The following is an 18,843-nucleotide window of genomic DNA, read 5'->3' as shown; positions in this document are numbered from 1 at the left end:
ACTAGTACGTGCTTTTGTTATTAGTAAGTTAACGGTTACGTTCCAACTTACGAGGACTGACGAATGGCGTGGAAGAAAACGAAAATCTGTCCTCAGTCTTAGGACTGTTCTTCCATTCTTCCACGTCGTTCGTCGATCGCTGTATGTTGGGAACGTAATGGATATGCTATTGTTTTCCTGCCTCCACCCTCAGCAACGCCATCTGTTGGTGCTTCCGGTTGAAATTAACTAATAAACTAGTTGAACAAAACTTACATATTTGCAGGTCTGATCAACGAACACAATTGTGGGCCTGATTTATCATTGTTTAATGGACAATCTTTTGCTTTAGTTTTAAAGTTAAAAGTATTTCCATTACAACAATGAGACCATTACAATTTGGATATTTAGATATGGAAATAAGTACTAATCGATTTAAAGTCTAAAGAAAATTTAAGTTTTATGATGCTTAAAAAACAAATGTCGCTCTCCTAAAAAAAAATAATTTTAAAAGCATTTATTTTAGCTTAAATCCTTTAGGTTGAGCATTTAAAGTATCGTTTTGAGATGATGGGTCACAATTGTGACCAACCTCCTCCAAATTCTATTAATTATGTTGAGGTGATTTATATGCTGAAAATTGAATTTACAGTTTTTAAAATTGATACATCGGTACAGTTTATAACCCTTTTGGGGCGGGGGGGGGAGAGAGAGAATTAATTAGCGTGTTTTGTTTGTTAATGTTTTATTTTTGGTTTTAACAAAAAGACGTTTGTTTTTGTTTTTCTCGACACTCACTCACACTAGTAATGCAGTTTTTAAATGAATACACTTGCTGCCAATCCTGTCTCTTGGTAGATTCGACAGCACGCTGCAACAATTGCTCTTATTGTTCGACGTACGCTCCGATAATTTTTCTCGTACGGCTGTGATTGTGATGGTTTATCACAGTATTGGGGCGTATTTTGTGCACTCCATTTGGAATGCGATCGATCAATTCACAGCGCTAATTTCTTCGCACATTTGTTGAAAATCTTTTTAATTCTCCTAATTTTTAAAAGATTATTGTAGTCTTGACATTGATCTTGTCTCAACAAAAGTTTAATTACATTAAACTAAAATTGTTTTGAATGTTTGCGCGCGCGCGCGTGTGTGTAGGTGTGTGTGTGTGTGTGTGTGTGTGTGTGTGTGTGTGTGTGTTTGCTGCAATTTTCAAAATGAAAGTATATTATTTGATCATCAAGGAAAATTTTTGTTTAGGGCCTCTCTTCATAATATTCTCTAAACAGCCACATGGAAGCCTGAGGGTAGGATTGTGCGCTACTTGAGTTTTGAAGAACACTTAGTGGCTGTCCACTGACGCAGTTGAAATGGGTGGAAAGGAGGAAGGAAGAATTAACCGTTTTCATTGTTCCGACCGGCCTTGTGACTAAAGAAAGTGGAAGAGGGGGTGAGGTATGGTGGTTCGGTTACAGGAATGAAAGTCACGGTGCGACGTCTAATTTATTTACCAAGGGAGTAACTCGAAACGTGAGGTTTTTTTTATTGTTTTTTTTTTTAATTTCGCTCAGAATTGCTCGGCTTCAACTTCCGTATGCATGGATATAGGGGGAATCGGCTACAACGGGGATTTTTTGCTAGCCCCACTATCCCAGTTGTATCCGAGTTCCATTGTATTACAGTGCAACCTCTGGATAACGACAACTCTGTGGAACCACAGCAAAAGAAGTTTATCTGTGGATGGAAAACTCAAGGGTCCATTAACATTCCCTGTTAGCTACCTGTCTGCGGTAAGTGGAGGTTAACTGATATCAGGCAATTTCATGTCCAATTGGGGTCAATTATGGTTATTTATGGCTTATAATACAGTGCAACCTCGGGATAACGACACCCCTGAATAACGACAACCTCTGGATAGCGACATTGACCTCTGGTCCCGTTTTTTGTTGTTTTTTTTTTTTTTTGCTATATGTTATTAGTAATAAAAAAACCAAAATAGTGACATAGATTTTAGTAAAGCCCCTGTTTAGCGACATCGTTGTAACAAAAGTCGGCAGTTGGTACCGATGCTTGATATCGACTACCGTCATCTCGTACTCTTAACTTCTTTTTTTTTTTCTCCCTCCCAATGAGATCGCGTTGTTACCGACCAATCATAACTCATATTTAAACTGCGTGGAGTCAGCGATTGTTCATGTGGAACCGCAGCAAAAGAAGTTTATCTGTTGATGGAAAACTCAAGGATCCATTAATATTTAGCTACCCGTCTGCGGTCAGTGGAGGTTAACTGATATCAGGCAATTTCGTGTCCAAGTGGGGCAATTATGGTTATTTAATAGTCTTATAATACAATGCAACCTCGGGATAACGACACCCCTGAAAAACGACAACCTCTGGATAGCGACATTGACCTCGGGTCCCGATTTTTTTTTTTGCTGTATGTTATTAGTAATAAAAAACCCAAAATAGTGAGGAAAACCCCTGTTTAGCGACATTGTTACAACAAAAATCGGCAGTTGGTACCGATGCTTGATATCGACCATCGTCATCTCGTACTCTTTACCAATAAAAAACTTTTTTATTTCTCCCTCCCAATGAAATCATGTTGTTACCAGCCAATCATCAGAACTCATGTTTACTATACTGCGTGGAGTCTGCGATTGTTCATGTGGAACCACAGCAAAACTGCTGTTTTATGAAAGGACACAGTATGTGCTATTCGATTATCATTGCATATACAGTGTTTTTAAAAACAGCGGCAGAAACGATGTTCATCTGTGGATGGAAAACTCAAGGGTCCATTAACATTTCCTGTTAGCTGCTACCTGTCTGATATCAGGCAATTCGGGAAACAATAACAGCCTCTTTCACTTTATTATATTCATTTGAAAAAGCATCGTTTTTCTAGACGTCAGTCCAGATTTGATATTATTTTGTGGTTGTTTTTTTTTTTTAATGGGGGGGGGGGGGGGGGGGGGGGGTAGTATCGCAGGTTGTGGATCTACTTATTTTAAGGGCTTGTAAAATTTGGTACACTTAAATAAAAATTTCTGTATTCAAATCTCATCAGCGGTATTGCATGAATTTTAATTAAAATCAAAACTAGGTGTTTGCAACCGTGTTCTTGTGCGATATTATCATGTTGGCATTTGATTCTCTTGATTTATTGTTAGTTTTGTTAAATGGCGTCCAAGCACTATTTATGATCAAAACAATGACAAATACACGTTGGAGCGTTAAAGCGCAACTGGCATAACCCTCTGTAAACAGGAGAAATACACATTCTAATACTAACGTCGTTAGCACGTGTCTTCTCTAGGCATTGGTCCGCGCATTGCACTGTTATGTATTCACGGTCTCACCACGCACCCTTTACCCGCCATCTTGAAAACCCAGGAATAACGACACCCCTGGATAACGACATCATTTTCCGGTCCCGGACGATGTCGTTATCCAGATTTTTAAAAAATAAATGTCGTATCTTAAACTATGCTATCCCGAGCACTAGTGTTCCTTAGTAACCGAACATTAGTGCTCGTTTTGTTTTTCCCCAGACTAGGCGTACTGAAAACTTTTCTCTCGTCTGCTTTACCGTTTTCATTGTTTTTGTTATTAACTTAGGATGGGTACTAAGTATTTTGTTCTTTTCTGAAGCTATTATTATTATTATTATTATTATTATTATTATTATTATTATTATTATTATTATTATTATTATTATCATGATCACCATCATCATTATTAAGCGTAGTATCACTATCATTATTATTATTACTAGCGTTATTATTATTATATTATTATTATTATTATTATTATTATTATTATTAATAATAATATGATAATAATAATAATAATAATAATAATAATAATAATAATAATAATAATAATAATAATAATAATAATAATAATAATAATAATAATAATAATAATAATAATAACGATAATAATAATAAACACGGCATTGGGTGCTGCAGACAGCGAGTGCTGAGTCTGAGATGTCAGTTAAGAAGCATTGTGCGTCTGGCCTAGTCCGGGTCACGAGGGACAGTGGAATTGCTTTTAACATGAAAGCTTTGTTTACGAGTGATACGATATTAACGTGCGGATCTGGATCAATAAGAAACGTGTTTTCAATCTTTTTGTGTATTTTTAGATACTTTTCTCCAATCAAGATGGAATCAAGGTGTAGATATTAAGTGGAGAAGGCGTGCGATTATATAGACAAAATCCCGTTTTTCGGGAATGTGTAGCCTATAAGCCGAGTGTGCGATTAAGCGGAGTGAACTATAATAATAATAATAATAATAATAATAATAATAATAATAATAATAATAATAATAATAATAATAATAATAATAATAACAACGCTGTATAATTGTAATGAAATCAGACCATGACGTAACTATAGTACTCTAGTCGGCCATGGATCAGACCCATTCTCTATGGATTTCTAGTTCTTGAGCTGAATTGACTTAGTTTGGCCAAAGCCGAAAGACATTTCTGAGAGGGAAATTAGTTGGGATGTGAACGAATATTTTACTTTGAGAGGTCATGTTCCCTTTAAAATCTCTGAATGATTTTAAGAGCCATATTAATATGCATCTCATTTGGTGAGGATCGTCTGGATGACGATGGCTGGGTACAGGAATAAGTTGCTGTTGGAAATCTACACTTACTTGTATTTGTAACTTTTCTTCTTTGCCTTCCTTTTTATTTAGACGCTTGTGATTCATGAGTGTTGCGGGAACTCAACTCTAAATTCTAAATCAATCCCGCATTTTGTGTTTTGTACCACTTCTGTCCTTGTTTTTAGAGGTTTTACGGCGCTTTTAGCACTTTTACTATTAGTTTATTTCAGCGACAGATGAAGCTACTCGTAAAAGCACTAAAGAAAAATTAAGACAAAGGGTACCTGTTCAAACAGGGGACAGAAGATTCTATGAGCAATCTGTCAGTCAATGTGCATAATTGAATATTACCTAAAAGTAAGTCCCATCCAGGCAGAAGCAAAGGATCCCGCTTTGAAGGTTATACTCAAATCTTTACAAAGTATAGATTCAAAATAAAAATAGGAAATAATAATAGAGAGATGATTTACAAGTTTTTAAAAATATCATCTCACCAAAAAAAAAAAAAAGGGTTTTACAGCGCTTGTGACATATTTATAGGTAATTTCAGTGGCAGTAAAAAGCAAGAAAATGGGATAGTCAAATATTCTTGATTTAAAATTGAAAGGACACAAGAAAAAGTAAGGCACAGGAGAATGGTTCAAATAGAGAACAGATGTAGATTCCAAGAGCACACAATCAGTGTACTTAGTTTGAGACCACCTACTAAAAGTCTCATCCAGACACAAGCACAGGATCCCACGAAGAGGAACACACTCGAATGTTTGCAAGCCAGTACATTCATAACAAAAAAATATATCAGAACAAAACAAAGAGATGATTTACAATGAAAAAAAAAAACCCATCTCCCTGAAACTATAACTATACATTTGACCAATTCAGTCCCAGCAAAGGACTTCGGCCAGGGGAGGATTAAACAAGATATCCCATTCCAAAACAAAGACAACCTCGGAAAATAGATAAAGGGAGATAGAAGACGCAGCAAATGACCTCATGCCCATCGTGGGAGGTCAGAAGACCCCACCCGGGGAGCATCACTTTGACCATGGCTTTGATACTTAACTAAAAGATAAAATGTTTATTTATGTACAAAATGTGAGCGTTTATGTAATAAATATCCACAAAATGTTCTTAAAACTCTTTACAGCGGGTATGAAACCAACAGCATAACTTAAACTGTACGATAAGACATGACGCCTATTCATATGTACTTGCAAGATTTATTATTTCCCGCCTATAATTTAAAAAAAAGTGAAAACAAAGCAAAGCGATTTACAAGGGGTCCGTCCCTAGCCAACAGCAACACTTAACATGTAGGACAAGCGATGACACCAGTCGGCAATACTACAATAATTCCAATAGAGACAACGCTGTCCAGTGTCAGTAACTTATTTTACACCCGAGTACAGGGAGAAAATGTTCTTTTCAGAAGAACATATGCGTAATTGATGATTTATATGGCCATTTTAAAACAAACATCGACGATTAATTATAACCGAGAAAGAAGATGAAGCAGGCAGAAAGCGATTTTTAAAAATAGACAACAATGATTATTTCATCCTTCTCTATTGTTGTCTTAAGAGGTCTCATTTGGCAAGGACGATCTGCTACTTACGAGTCAGTTGATCTTTCCCATTAAATAGATTACACTGACCCCTGGTAACATTGAATTAAAAAAAAAATATTTTCACAGACATACCTGCTTCAGCATGACCAAAAAGCCGTGCTCTGGTTTAATTGTCGAGATGTGGCATTGAGACCGATTGTTGTTTAAAGTCATTAGAGAGTTAGTTTCAATGACGCGCATTGTCCACTAAGACTTGTAGAACATTGCTCTTTCTGAAATTTCTGATTATCACTATTCATGTTAGCTGAAAACAGCAAAAATCAGTGATTTGAAATCGAAGAGCACATTGATAAATGACACGTTTTTGCCATTTCACATTGAGAGGCAGTAAAAAAGGGTTGGAATACTGCTGCTGGAATCAATCAAATTCACTGTTTGGTGATAAAACTTTCAAACCCTTATCATTAGCACCATGCCTAAAATTTCATAAACGCTAAATGTATATATACTTATTTTTGTCCGGTTAGTACATGACAAAAGTGAAAAAAATTATGCAAATAATAGAATCCTCTTAGAAATTTGAAAATTATCCTGCATACTTTCAAAATAGAAAATGATTTTTTAAAAAGTTTGATGAATTGTTAACGGATCCATTATCATCATTAGATCTATGCCCATCATCAACGTCACCACCATCGTAATCATCAAAACCAGCAACAACAACGATGATAACGACAATGACAACAACAACATCATCATCATCAAGAGTTGTTTGCTCTGTGTAAAAAAGTGAAAATAAGACTCAGTTATATAATCACAAAAAAAAAAAAAAAAAATTATATTTATTGTGCATAGAAGGCAATTATAACAAATTTCTAAAAAAAATTTGGTTTTATGTAATTACCAAGGTGCGTCATACATAATTATAGCCCTCTGGCCACATATTAAGATGGAGAATTTATTAAAAACCTTATTTCTATTTTATTTTTAAAATAAGTACAATGCTATGAATGTATCAATTTGCAACTCCAACAAAACTCTAATAAGAAGATATGACAAAATAATAATAAACTACATGGAAATCTGGGAGCTATGAACAATGGGAGTGGCCAAAAAAGAAATATTATGATTTTTCTAAGGTTCATATGACCTTTTTGATTCAGTTTGTTTGTTGAAGTTTAACAGAATTAAAGGCATTTTCGGGTCATATGAGAAGAAGTGAAGAAGATGACAAGACCCTTAACAAAAATCATAGATTTTGAGTTCACTTTTAGAAAAGAAAGAATAAAAGACAACTGAAGAAAGAACAGAAACGTATTGATATGTCCAGTAAACCATGGATTAAACAAGATACCCTACTCAATAGGAACAATCCGAATCATTGGTGGAAACAGGAAATCAGGAAGTGAATGCATCTGCGGGAAAACTCAATCTCCTGACATGGCTCTTCATGATCATTTACATTTTGAATATTTGATGGAATACTTTGCATTCAGATTATGCTGTCAACTCGACTAGAAGAGCTTATTTAAACGTGATGCCTAAATATTTTATTCTCATGACAATAAAATTGAAAAAAACCTCTGGATTCTACTTTAGTGTAAAACCTTTAAATGCATACATTTCTTTAGGATGCTAATTCTCATATTCTAGGCCTTCACAGAATGGATTTACCACAGATATACTTGTGCAGTAAGATCTGATTCATGATTTGAACTCTGTAAAACACAAATCTGTCATGCCATTCAAAGGAGAGGACAATGATTTCTTAACTTCTTCTTCTCAATCTCATATGCCTTTATACCTGGAGTCTTTGTTTTGAACATGAAGCCTCGCGTCTTTTTGAGTTCTTTAAGCGGGCCGAAAAGTTTTTATGTAGAGAAGTTGCAATGGGCCATATTTCTTCTCTATGTGTTGAGTATTTTTGCATGGCTGCAGTATATACTCTGCATCTTCCTCCTCCTCCTCACCACATGAGCTTACCAGTGACTGTATCAGTTCCATGCGTCTGTGCATATGCTTTTTAAGTCTATTGCATTTTAAGACGAATAGAAGGCATTAAAGTGGCACCAACATTACAAGCGTCTAGCATGCAAATCTAAGAGTTGGAGGAGAAGATTTTCTTGTGTGCCTTCTTCGATTTGTCTTTTGAACAATGTGAAGGATCCTTTGAGGTATTATAGAAATACATCCATGGATACCTACAGAATTAGTGATTATAGGATGCTTTTGGTCCTTTTACCCTGATATTTTAAAAGACTACAGCCTTTTCCATTGATGATAAAATTGTATTTATGATTTATATAAAGTGATATAAGATATCAAATATGACATAAAAATAAAAATATATAATCAGCGATCTGCATAATTGTTGAGTTTTAATTTATATTGTCTTTATTTAAAAAAAAAAACAAAAAAAAAAAACAAATTACTCCTTAAAGGTTTTACAAGAAAGACAAGAAAAAAGGAAAGAAAATAAAAGATATTGAATTGAACAGGTGGAATTACTGCTGCCACTTAATAAGGCAATGAAAAAATTTTCGCTTTTAAAATAGAAATATTAAAAATATTTTTTTTTTAAACCAAAACCACAGCCATCTGCTTGGTCATATAATTAAAGTTTACTGCCTTCAAGCAAAGACATATTACTCATTGAAACATGTACACAAAAAAGGAAAATCAAAAGAGAATAATCTTGAACTGAACAGTTGGGATAAAATTGAAGGCTTAATAGGAATGGTAAAAATAAACAACAAAGCTTCTTTTCATAATCCTAAAGATGATCAATTATTGAAACAGAAATGCAAATACGTGTTTGACGAACAATCATGTCTGACTCCCATCAAGTTGATGTCCACTGAGGCAAACTTTTTGATCCCACTCTATTCTATAAAGCCCCCCCCCCCCCCCCCCCCCTGATCTGGTGAAAAGCACTTTTGTGATGGACTGGCATCCTATCCACAGGGTAGCAAGCATTTAATATTTCACGCTATAGACAAAGGTATAAACTTCAGCGCCATTGACCTAACAGCTTTGAATGACTTACTATTCTAGAAAACACAGTATTATTATAAGAAAAAAAATTTCATTGATACAACAAATTATTTGAATATTTCGTAAGAATTCTTACATCCAAATTAAAACAGTTTGAAATGATAATGCACCGATGCAGCGGGGCACCAAATTGCAACGTGTTGGTATTAAGTTTACACCAGATGAAAACTCTCTCTACTTCTCCCCCTCTCTCTCTCTTTATTGATCCATTTTAATGTCTTATACTTATAATCATTTTTTACAAAACTAAAATCATATCAACATATAAATTGCATTGCACACAGCCAGGATATTAATCTGAAACGTCATACCAATTTATAATCATGGTAACTAGAAAGGACAGCCATTGGCCCAGTGACCTCTTCTGCCTGGATGAGAAAAAAAAAAAGTAAAAAAATAATTTTTCATTAATACAAATGGTGGCAAATAAATTAAAATAAACAAGATGGTGCAGCATATCACAACAAGGTAATGGCATGGATAGTTATTAAATAGCAAGAAATTCACTCCTCTGTTTAAAATATCTGATTGAAAGTACATGCATTCTTCGTCCTCTTATTCTTAGTTTTCAGGGATTCCTCGTACAAATAAACTACCAAAAATTTACAAATTCTTTAAACAAATTTCACATTTCTCGTTTTCAAAATTCATAACTTATATTTTTTCCAAGCAAGGACCAGGAATACATGTTACACTCAGGGTTGCCAATTCAGGAGACAAAAATTTACTGAACTTTTACACAAATAAATTAGCCAACATCTTTCTGAGCACTGAACTCCAGTAAAAATACTCGTTGTACTGACCTTATTTCTGTTTAGCAGATGATTGGAAAATATACTGAGGGTTTATAACATATTGAATTCCGTAAATATGTGGAAAATTGGCAACCTTGTACACTGTAATTTATAAAATACACTTCAGCTCTTAGGTCTTTTGACTAATCTGGTAGTTTAACACGCTTTTTCACTTCTTGTAGAGTAATTCAAAGAAGGCACATTGTTTTAAATCTGTGTATAATTGAAAGCATGACAAAAGCTTTAGAATTATTAGAAGTATTTTAAAAATCCTGAATTTAATTCTTACATAGCCATGTCACCGTGAGGTGTCCACAAAACATGGCCGCCATGTTGCCACAGTCGCCGTTATGGCAACAAGTAAATAATCACCTGTGTTGGGCCGATAAATTAATTGTACAAGTGCATGACGGTGGAGTGAAAACACATTTTTGACAAGTTTTTTAAAATTTCGATTCGAATACTTTGTTTAGAATTTTTCAATGGTTTCAGACAGTGATGATAATGTTTATAGACATGATTCTGACTCGGGGGGGGGGGGGGGGGTATAATTATTTTAACGGAATGGGGGAATGGAGACGAAGAATTGAGATCGATAAATGCAGATGTTGAATCAGAAAGTGGTTTGAGTGAGGGTGAGGAGGCCCCAGGCAAAAATTCAGAAGGGGGCGTGGTATGAATGCAACAGGTGACAGCTATCAGTGAATTTGGAATGCTTAACACATGGGGAGATATATAATCCTGCTAAATGGCTTATTGACTTTAGTGAAAGTTCAGGAGAAATGAATATTGGATTTAGTGAAGAAGAAAAAACAATACCTGTAAAATATTTTTTAAATTACTTTCCAGATTTTTTGGCAGAAAAAAAAATTCACATACATTTATTCGTAACAACACAAAATGAGAAAAAAAAAACCCACAGTAAATGAAAAGATATCACAACGATTTTTTGTTTTAAATCTTCAAACACTCAATAATATCCAACAATAAAAATCCATTTATATAGATTTATGGTGGAGATATATGTCAAAATGTATAAAAAATACACAAAAAAATGAATATTAATTAGGTTTCCAAGATGGCTGCCAAGGTCACATGACCATTTTTTGACAAGATTAAGTCACAACATACCTGTACCTACGTATATTCATATAAACCCATGAAAATTTGAGGAAGGTGTGATGATTTGTTTATTTTTTTCTGAAAGCTCTGAATTTTAATTAACTTTGCCAAAAGGCTTGGCAACTAGGATTTAATTTATTGCCAGAATGCCTGGCAACTAAAGAGTTAAGCCTTTGTGAGCTTTTTAAAAAATATCTTTATTATCACTACTTCACTCAATAAATCATCTGGCTATAACTTCTGAGTCTGCCATTCCATAGAGAGAGTAGTAACAATGCTATTACTACTGCCCTCTTGGTGAAAACAATAAGACATGATGTCAGGTTAGAGAAAAATCTAATCCTAGTGGTAAAGGGTTGAACCTGTTTGTGGCAATCCAACATTTTGGTTGATTCAAATAGTTCAGTATCGATTGACTCTCTCTAAATAATACACAATGAATTGTTGTAATAATACTCATATCATTTTCCTGGCATTGTTATTGGTCCCGTGAAGGTGCTGTATCATATCTTAGCTGGTCAAAGTTATAAACAATCTATCTCAATAAACAAACCCCATTGAAAATGTAATGCCATGATCAAAGAGAGAAAAAAAAAAATCTGATTTAAACTCTTACAACATGAATAAAAAATGCAGACAGATTAAATTGAGGATAGCAAGGTTGACAGTATAGCGGATGCAGTAAGGCAATATTTCAAAACAATTCAAGGACAACATGGGGAAACAACCTCTCTCAACCCTTAGTATTGTTTACATTATCATAATTTTAGTTTCATAAATGGACGATGAATCCTTTCAAAGAAAAAAAACAAAAACAAGAAAGATTTCAGAAATGGCATTGACTTGAGTTCTGAACAAGGAAGTAAGAGATGACAACGAGAATTCAGCCAACTTGCACTCAAAAAGATGTGCCAACCTTCTGTGCCTATGGTCTACAGGTGAAAAAAAAACAAAAAACCGTTTAATACATACCACAACTGAAGCACCTTCCATACCCTCCATAGTATTCAGTGCGAACTCCTTCGACAGAGGCATCACTGCTATTAAGGTTTCCCTCACTGTCATTGGTTCCACTGCCATCTTCCTCCTCCGTATCAGATTCCAACCAATATCGACGACGCCTCCTGTAACGATCTCGTTCATATAGCAGTCTATCGTTTTCTTCCTCATCTTCATCTGTTGACCCATCTCCATCACTGACTTCAATAGGGGTTGCTTCATTTGATGTATCATTTACTACAATCGGGGTTGTAGTATTTGTACTGTCACTATCCACAACAATTGGGGTTACAGTGCCAGTGGTTGCAACATTCAAAACCCCTGATGTATTAGAGCTCATTGCTGAAAAAAGAAAATGAATAAATATTTTAACAAATTGCAAAGTGAGAATTTAAACCAACACTGCATAAGAATTGAACCAGAAATAAAACAATGGACTCTTTCCATTTTCCTAGTCTATAATTTTTTATTAAGTATGCAAAATAATTAGAAGAGGTCATTGGCTATCTTTTTTGGTGAAACATAGACAATTACAATGATGCTAAAGTGGTAATAGGTTTTAGATAAATATCTTGCCTGAGTGTCCATTCTTCATTATTCAACCCAGGGAAACACATTAAAAAAACGTAATCTCTCCAGTTTTTCAAAACAATTTAGTATAGGTGTACTTTTGTGTCGAAAAAAAAAAAAATTATATATATATATATTATATATATATATATATATATATAGAGAGAGAGAGAGAGAGAGAGAGAGAGAGAGAGAGGAGAGAGAGAGAGAGAGAGAGAGAGAGAGAGAGAGAGAGAGAGAGAGAGAGAAATAAGAAACAGAGAAAGAGAAACAGAACCAGAGATAGAGAGAAAAGCAGAGAGCCGGAGAGAGTTTACTAAGTATCATTGATAATATTTTGAGAGCAAATTAACTCACAAGTCACTGAAGTTGATACAGATTGATGTCCTGACCCGTCCGTTGATGGAGCACTTGACATTGTTAATGGCGGAACACCTAAGAGTGATCTCAGGGCTTGAGTAGCAGTTGATGGAGTGGGAGGAGCCGCTACAGCCATTATGAGAGGATTTGTAAAAACCACTGGCTGAGCAGTTGTTGTAGTCCTACCTCCTCTAATGTTTGGGCCTGCAACAGCACCTCGTGTAAATGCACCACCTGCATACATAGCTGTTGTGTTAACCGTATTGACACCTGTATGTGTTCCTCCTCTAATATTCAGACCTGATCTAGCACCTCTGGTACGTGCACCAGTTGTATACATTGTTGCTGTGTTAATCGTGGGAGCACCTCCTATTGCATTCCGACCTACATTTAATCCTGCGTAGATCATTGGTGCATTTGTAATATATGTCCCTGTAGTAGTTCTAGCAGCAAGCACTGTTGATGTTGGAATTGGAGTTATTTGAGGTATATAAGCATTTGTGGGCTGTCTTGCTGCATATGCACCGCCTCCCCTGTTATTTCTTCCTCTATTATTTCTACCTCCTCTACTTCTGCCTCTGCCTCTAGTCTGATTGGCAGGAGTAGGCAGGCCTGGTACATGTTGAGGGGTAGTGGTAGCGGATGGGCCTGCATCAAACTTGTCTTGTTCAACTGCAATGGTACATCAAGAGAAAAAATGAAAGCTTTGCATAGCAAATCCATGCAGTAGTTTGTTTTGTCTTCATCAAATTTTTTTTTGTAAAAGTGGCATATGAGTGTCATGTCCTCTCCTACAGATTAAGTGCTGTAGGATTAGGGCACCTCGTTAAGTGCTTTGAGCACATTTAGTGAATGTTGTTCTTTATGAAAGTTAATTTTTCTTTCCTCTTTTCTTTATCTTTTTAAGCAATTATTTGTTACTAACTGTTTATAGCCACAAAAATTGGGATAAACAATGGCTACCTGATCCTTACGGCCCTGAATAACCAAATTTATGTTCGGCCCTGAATAACCAAATTTATGTTAACAGTGAGACTGCATTCATTTTTATTCATAATTAATTTCATCATTCATCTATTTATAATCGTAAATCTAACATAACCCAGAGAAACTTCGCTGCTTACACTAGGAAGATGTAGTGTACATCCTTGAAAAGAATTTTGTATTATGTCTAATTAGAAGCTTAAAGGAACTGGATATTGATAATCAAAATGTGTAAATCATTGGTGTTAAATTCTCATGTAGAGGACAGCATTAATCAATTACCTTTCCTCTGCCCTAAAAGAGTCTTTCTACTCTCTTTGAGTTCATCGCTGAGCTGCTCCACCATCTTCTCAATGTAACTGTCTAGAGCAAGGGCTTGCATGTGGGTTGTGATTTTCATCCGACAATTGGGACACTCTTTTTTAACCTTCATCCATTGACTGATGCACAGCTTGCAGAAAACATGTGCACAGTTTAAGGCAGTGGCCTGTAAAAAAAATTGACAATAATTGACTTCAACACAAATTTCTTTGAAATATCATTCTATAATGTTTATCCCTCGGTGAGTAGGCATCCATTGGCAAACAAAACCACAGCCTTTTCAACTCTGTCTACCTACTGAAAACCTTTGCCAGAAGCTGGACAGAATCAGCACGTTGTCTTTGCAACCAGAGCTGACTGTAAGCAATTCTCTATCATCTTAAAATCTAATGGATTTTTTGGGCAAGTTCTATACATCTGTGACTGGATGGTCAAAAGTAAATTTTTTCAAGTTGAAATGATTTCAGAAAGTTTTCTTTGAGATCTTGGCATAAACCACTAAAGAAATGCCCTTATTACTTTGAAATACAATATATTCTATTCATAACTCATTATATGGTGGAAAGTCATAACAGTTGTGTAAGCAATGAGTATCAAATAGTTAAGCCAAAATAAATGCTTTTTCAATATCAACATTAACAATTTTATTACATCTCGAATTAAAGATATGATGATATATTGATAAACATGGTTGAGATGCTTAATATCTATTCCACTTATTTTTGGTGTTTTTCTTCTCTTAATTTTTCTTTGGTTGAAATTTTCATCTGTTGCTGAATAAAGAATATGTTAGGCAAAATGGAATAGGACAGGAATGCACAATACCTTAGCCTTAATGGGATGTCACAGACATCAAGCAATAGCTATAACTATAAAAGTAAAACTTTTCTTGTACATATCTATAATCTCAATTATAGTTATGAGCTTATAATAAAAGAAGCTTGTGACAAACAGAAATATATCGGGTGTGAGAACAAAACTTGGAAAATTTTAGAAGCAGTGGGAAGACTAAATCATGCAAGTCTGAAATTTTACCATAATCGACCCAATTTATTGAAATTTATGTAGACATATTTTCAAGGGGAAAAAAAGAACAAAATTTTGTTTCACAGTTGTTTCAATAAACAAATTCAACAAATGCCATATCATAGAATTTTGATGTAATTCTCAAATTTTGATGTGGCAAATCGATTCCTCAATTTGCTTTATGACTGTTCTTTCGCATTTTTAACCATAAACCACTGATTTTCTAATGGCTTGAATAGTGAGTCGACCCCAGGCATTTTGAATGTAGTCTTTTGCTTCTGTGTAAAATGTTGTACCACCCATATAAACCATCAATGACCAAATGCTGTAGTCTGGTGGATTCAATTGGAGTCCATTAATCTTTGTAATAAATCAAATATTGTTTCTGCTCGTATTTAAAATGATGCAACATTGTGAGGAGAAATAAAGCCTATTCCAGATTCTATCGCGATCTGTCATTTGTTTTAAAACTAGACGGGGTACTTTTCACACTAGTAACACTAACCTGCTAAAACAAAATGCAAGTTTGGAAACCTATAAATCGTGATTTTTAAACGACTTTGGTATAACCAGCATAGTTTCTTAAATAATAGAGCATATTTTATTAAACTTGGCAAGAATTAACTGAAGGTTTTGTTCTTGTTACTTATAGATTTTTGAATATTTCTGATGTCTACTTAGTATTGAAATAGAGTCATAATTTTTTCCAGATTTTTTTTAACACACACTATATACGTATACAATGACATGTTATCATTTTGATTGCTGCAACACTGTTGGAACCAGATCAATCTTGAGACAGCAACAATGAATGACATTGGTGAAAATATTTATTTCAGTTATTATGAAAGTTTGATCTTACAAGACTTACATTCAACCAAAAATATTATTCCTTACTTCACTAATTGAAATGAGATAAATGAGTAAAATAAACACCAAACTTACCTTGATAAAAAGTTCGTTACAAATTGTACACTGTAGCTCCATTTCCATTAGATCTACAAAGCTAGACAAAACATCCTCCCTTGCTTTCAATGCCTGTAGTTTAGCTGATTCATTTTCCTCTTTTGTTTGATTCAGACGGGTTTCCAAAATTTTCTGGTCATTGTCCTTTTTTTCAATAACCTGGTGAATTATGATCATACAAATATCAAATACCATATATGTAACAGATAAAACCACATTTTAACAAAATTACCAGATAACCTACAGAATGTAAATGGTAGAGCTATTACAAATAACCATTGGTCAGAAACACCATATGTTTCTATGGCAGGTTAAAAACCATGTAAGTATTAAAATGTATTCGAAATGTTTATCTTCTACTGTTTCCAGCTGATTGGTTCTGAATAATGCAGTAGCGTCAACAATCCATTCAAATGGATGTGAGATAAAATTGTTTCACCTTCATCCTTACTAGATACAAGATTTTTGATTATGGAGATGTAACAGAAATTACCTTTTCAAGATTTTCTTTCATACTGATAAGACGTTCTTCAACTTCTTTGTTTTTCACCTCAAGCGCTTTGGCCATTTCTTCTTGCAAACTTTCTTCTATCCTTTTCTTTTCCTCTAAGAGAGATCTCTTCTGATCTGCTAGTTGAGATATCAAAGCTTGTTCCTTTTCTCTCAAATTTGCTTCTAATTCAGCCTGCATCCTTTGTTTAAGTTCTTCCTTTTCTCGCTCAAGTTTATCCTGGAAAAGTAAAAAGTATATATAAATAAATAAAAATGATTTTACTTTTATATGAAAATCACATATTAGAAATTTAAAATTTACTTTTGAGAGTTGAAGGCAAAGGACCTCACCACGAGAAATATAATTTTAAAAATTCTCTACATGCAACAGTCAACTTAGTTTGTTAAAACTACTGTATTGTCCCCATTAATTGCATCTACTTTATTAACAGAACCCTGAGCAATTTCTCAGTTACCTCTCATTTGTTACTATCCACACAGAAAAGCAAATGACGTGTACGGCACTAACATACCTTACTAGAACTTACCAGCGAGCATGATGTATGACTAAAACACATTCTAGCCAGTACCGGTATTTGACTGAACTGCATACAACCAAATGGTATCCTCCGAAAACAGTTTCTAAGACCAATGAAGTGAGTTAAATGATATCCAATTTGGAGACAAAAATTGCATACCTTATTATCCTGCATTTCCATTAGAATAGCTTGTTCATTTAACCTGAGTTCTTCCACTTCTTTCATTCTCTTTTCTCTTTCCTCTTTCTCAATCTGCAGTTGTTTTTCCACCTGAAATTGAACAAAGTTCAAAGAGGTAATTTGAAAAGGTAAGGACATCCATAACTTTTAAAATGTGGAAGCTTGTGCATCGAAAGAGATCTGAGCTGGTAAGAAAGCTTTTCACTTTTCAAAATGACACTGTTACTCACCATACTGCAACACACACAAAAGACAATATCAAAATGCATGGGTAGGAATTATACCTCAGCATAAACCTGATATGCATCCCCCACCCCTTCGATTTTCATCTATTTTAACCTCCTCAAGGGGGGGGGGGGGGGGGGTTGGCTGTGATTTACTACAGAAATCAATATTATATCTTTTTTGTTTGTTTATATACATAAATGTAGTTGTTTGCTTAAAATTAGACACTCTAAACCTTCAAAAAAGAACTTTTCATGTTTTTCCTTCTGGTGGTGACATGGTTAAAATGCTGACTCAGCATTTTACACATTACTTTATTTTGAATAGATCTCAAAACATTTTAGTTTAAGGCCTGATACTTGGCATGATAACTCCTTAGGACATCCTCTAACACCTTAGAGAAGCGGATTTTGATTTTCTTTATCATACTTTTACATATTCAGCCTTAAAGTGTCCCATTATTAGGCTACATCGAGGTCTCTGAATTTAGAGGATAATTACAGAGAAAAATGTCCTAACTCAAAACCTAAATCTCTATGCAAGGTGAAAATTTACATCCAATAAACATTTCATTGTGGCAAAATGACAACAAATTCCGGCAGTTACCTTTTGATATCTACTTGAAATAGTGATAAAAGTTAGTCAAAAAATTGCTTTTTGAGAAAAACGCAAAAATACATTTCATTAACTAAAAAAAGACTAGACACATATTTTGTGAATTAACCTACATGGTCGATGAAATTTTAAAACAGTAATGGATAGAAACATAAATAACAGTAACGTTTAGTTTTGATTTAGACGTTTCCAATGATACCAAACTTTGCTATATTAAATTCGTGAAAAACATGGTTGCTAAGGGGTAAAGATGGAGCACTTTAAACATTTTATTCATATTTCAACTTACCCTTATCTTAATCAAAGGTAATTTTAGGAGTTTTAGAAACCTTTTTGAGTTTTGAAACCTAATAAGATGGATTCTACAGATATTTTTACACAAGAATCACAACAAAAAAAAAAAACAAAAAAAAAAGATTTTC

General features: G+C 34.5%; 1 protein-coding gene across 2 annotated transcripts in view; it reads right to left on the bottom strand.

Moving 5' to 3' along the window:
* Window positions 1-6,980: 6,980 nt before the first annotated feature.
* Window positions 6,981-18,843, bottom strand: part of LOC144962400 (E3 ubiquitin-protein ligase RNF8-like) — a 28,307-nt gene continuing 16,444 nt past the window's right edge. For both annotated transcript variants that reach the window (XM_078895302.1, XM_078895303.1), the window contains exons 6-12: window positions 17,561-17,671; window positions 16,864-17,100; window positions 16,350-16,529; window positions 14,340-14,544; window positions 13,071-13,745; window positions 12,117-12,485; window positions 6,981-9,596 (exon numbers count right to left, since the gene is read on the bottom strand). In XM_078895302.1, coding sequence (XP_078751428.1) covers window positions 9,559-9,596; window positions 12,117-12,485; window positions 13,071-13,745; window positions 14,340-14,544; window positions 16,350-16,529; window positions 16,864-17,100; window positions 17,561-17,671 — 1,815 coding nt within the window. In that variant the 3' untranslated portion in view covers window positions 6,981-9,558. The remainder of the gene's footprint in view (window positions 9,597-12,116; window positions 12,486-13,070; window positions 13,746-14,339; window positions 14,545-16,349; window positions 16,530-16,863; window positions 17,101-17,560; window positions 17,672-18,843) is intronic.

Source organism: Berghia stephanieae, chromosome 1 (assembly GCF_034508935.2).
Source record: "Berghia stephanieae isolate SIO BIC M18660-M18661 chromosome 1, UCSD_Bste_1.3, whole genome shotgun sequence".
NCBI lineage: Eukaryota > Metazoa > Mollusca > Gastropoda > Nudibranchia > Aeolidiidae > Berghia > Berghia stephanieae.
This window is presented reverse-complemented; position numbering and strand designations above follow the sequence as displayed.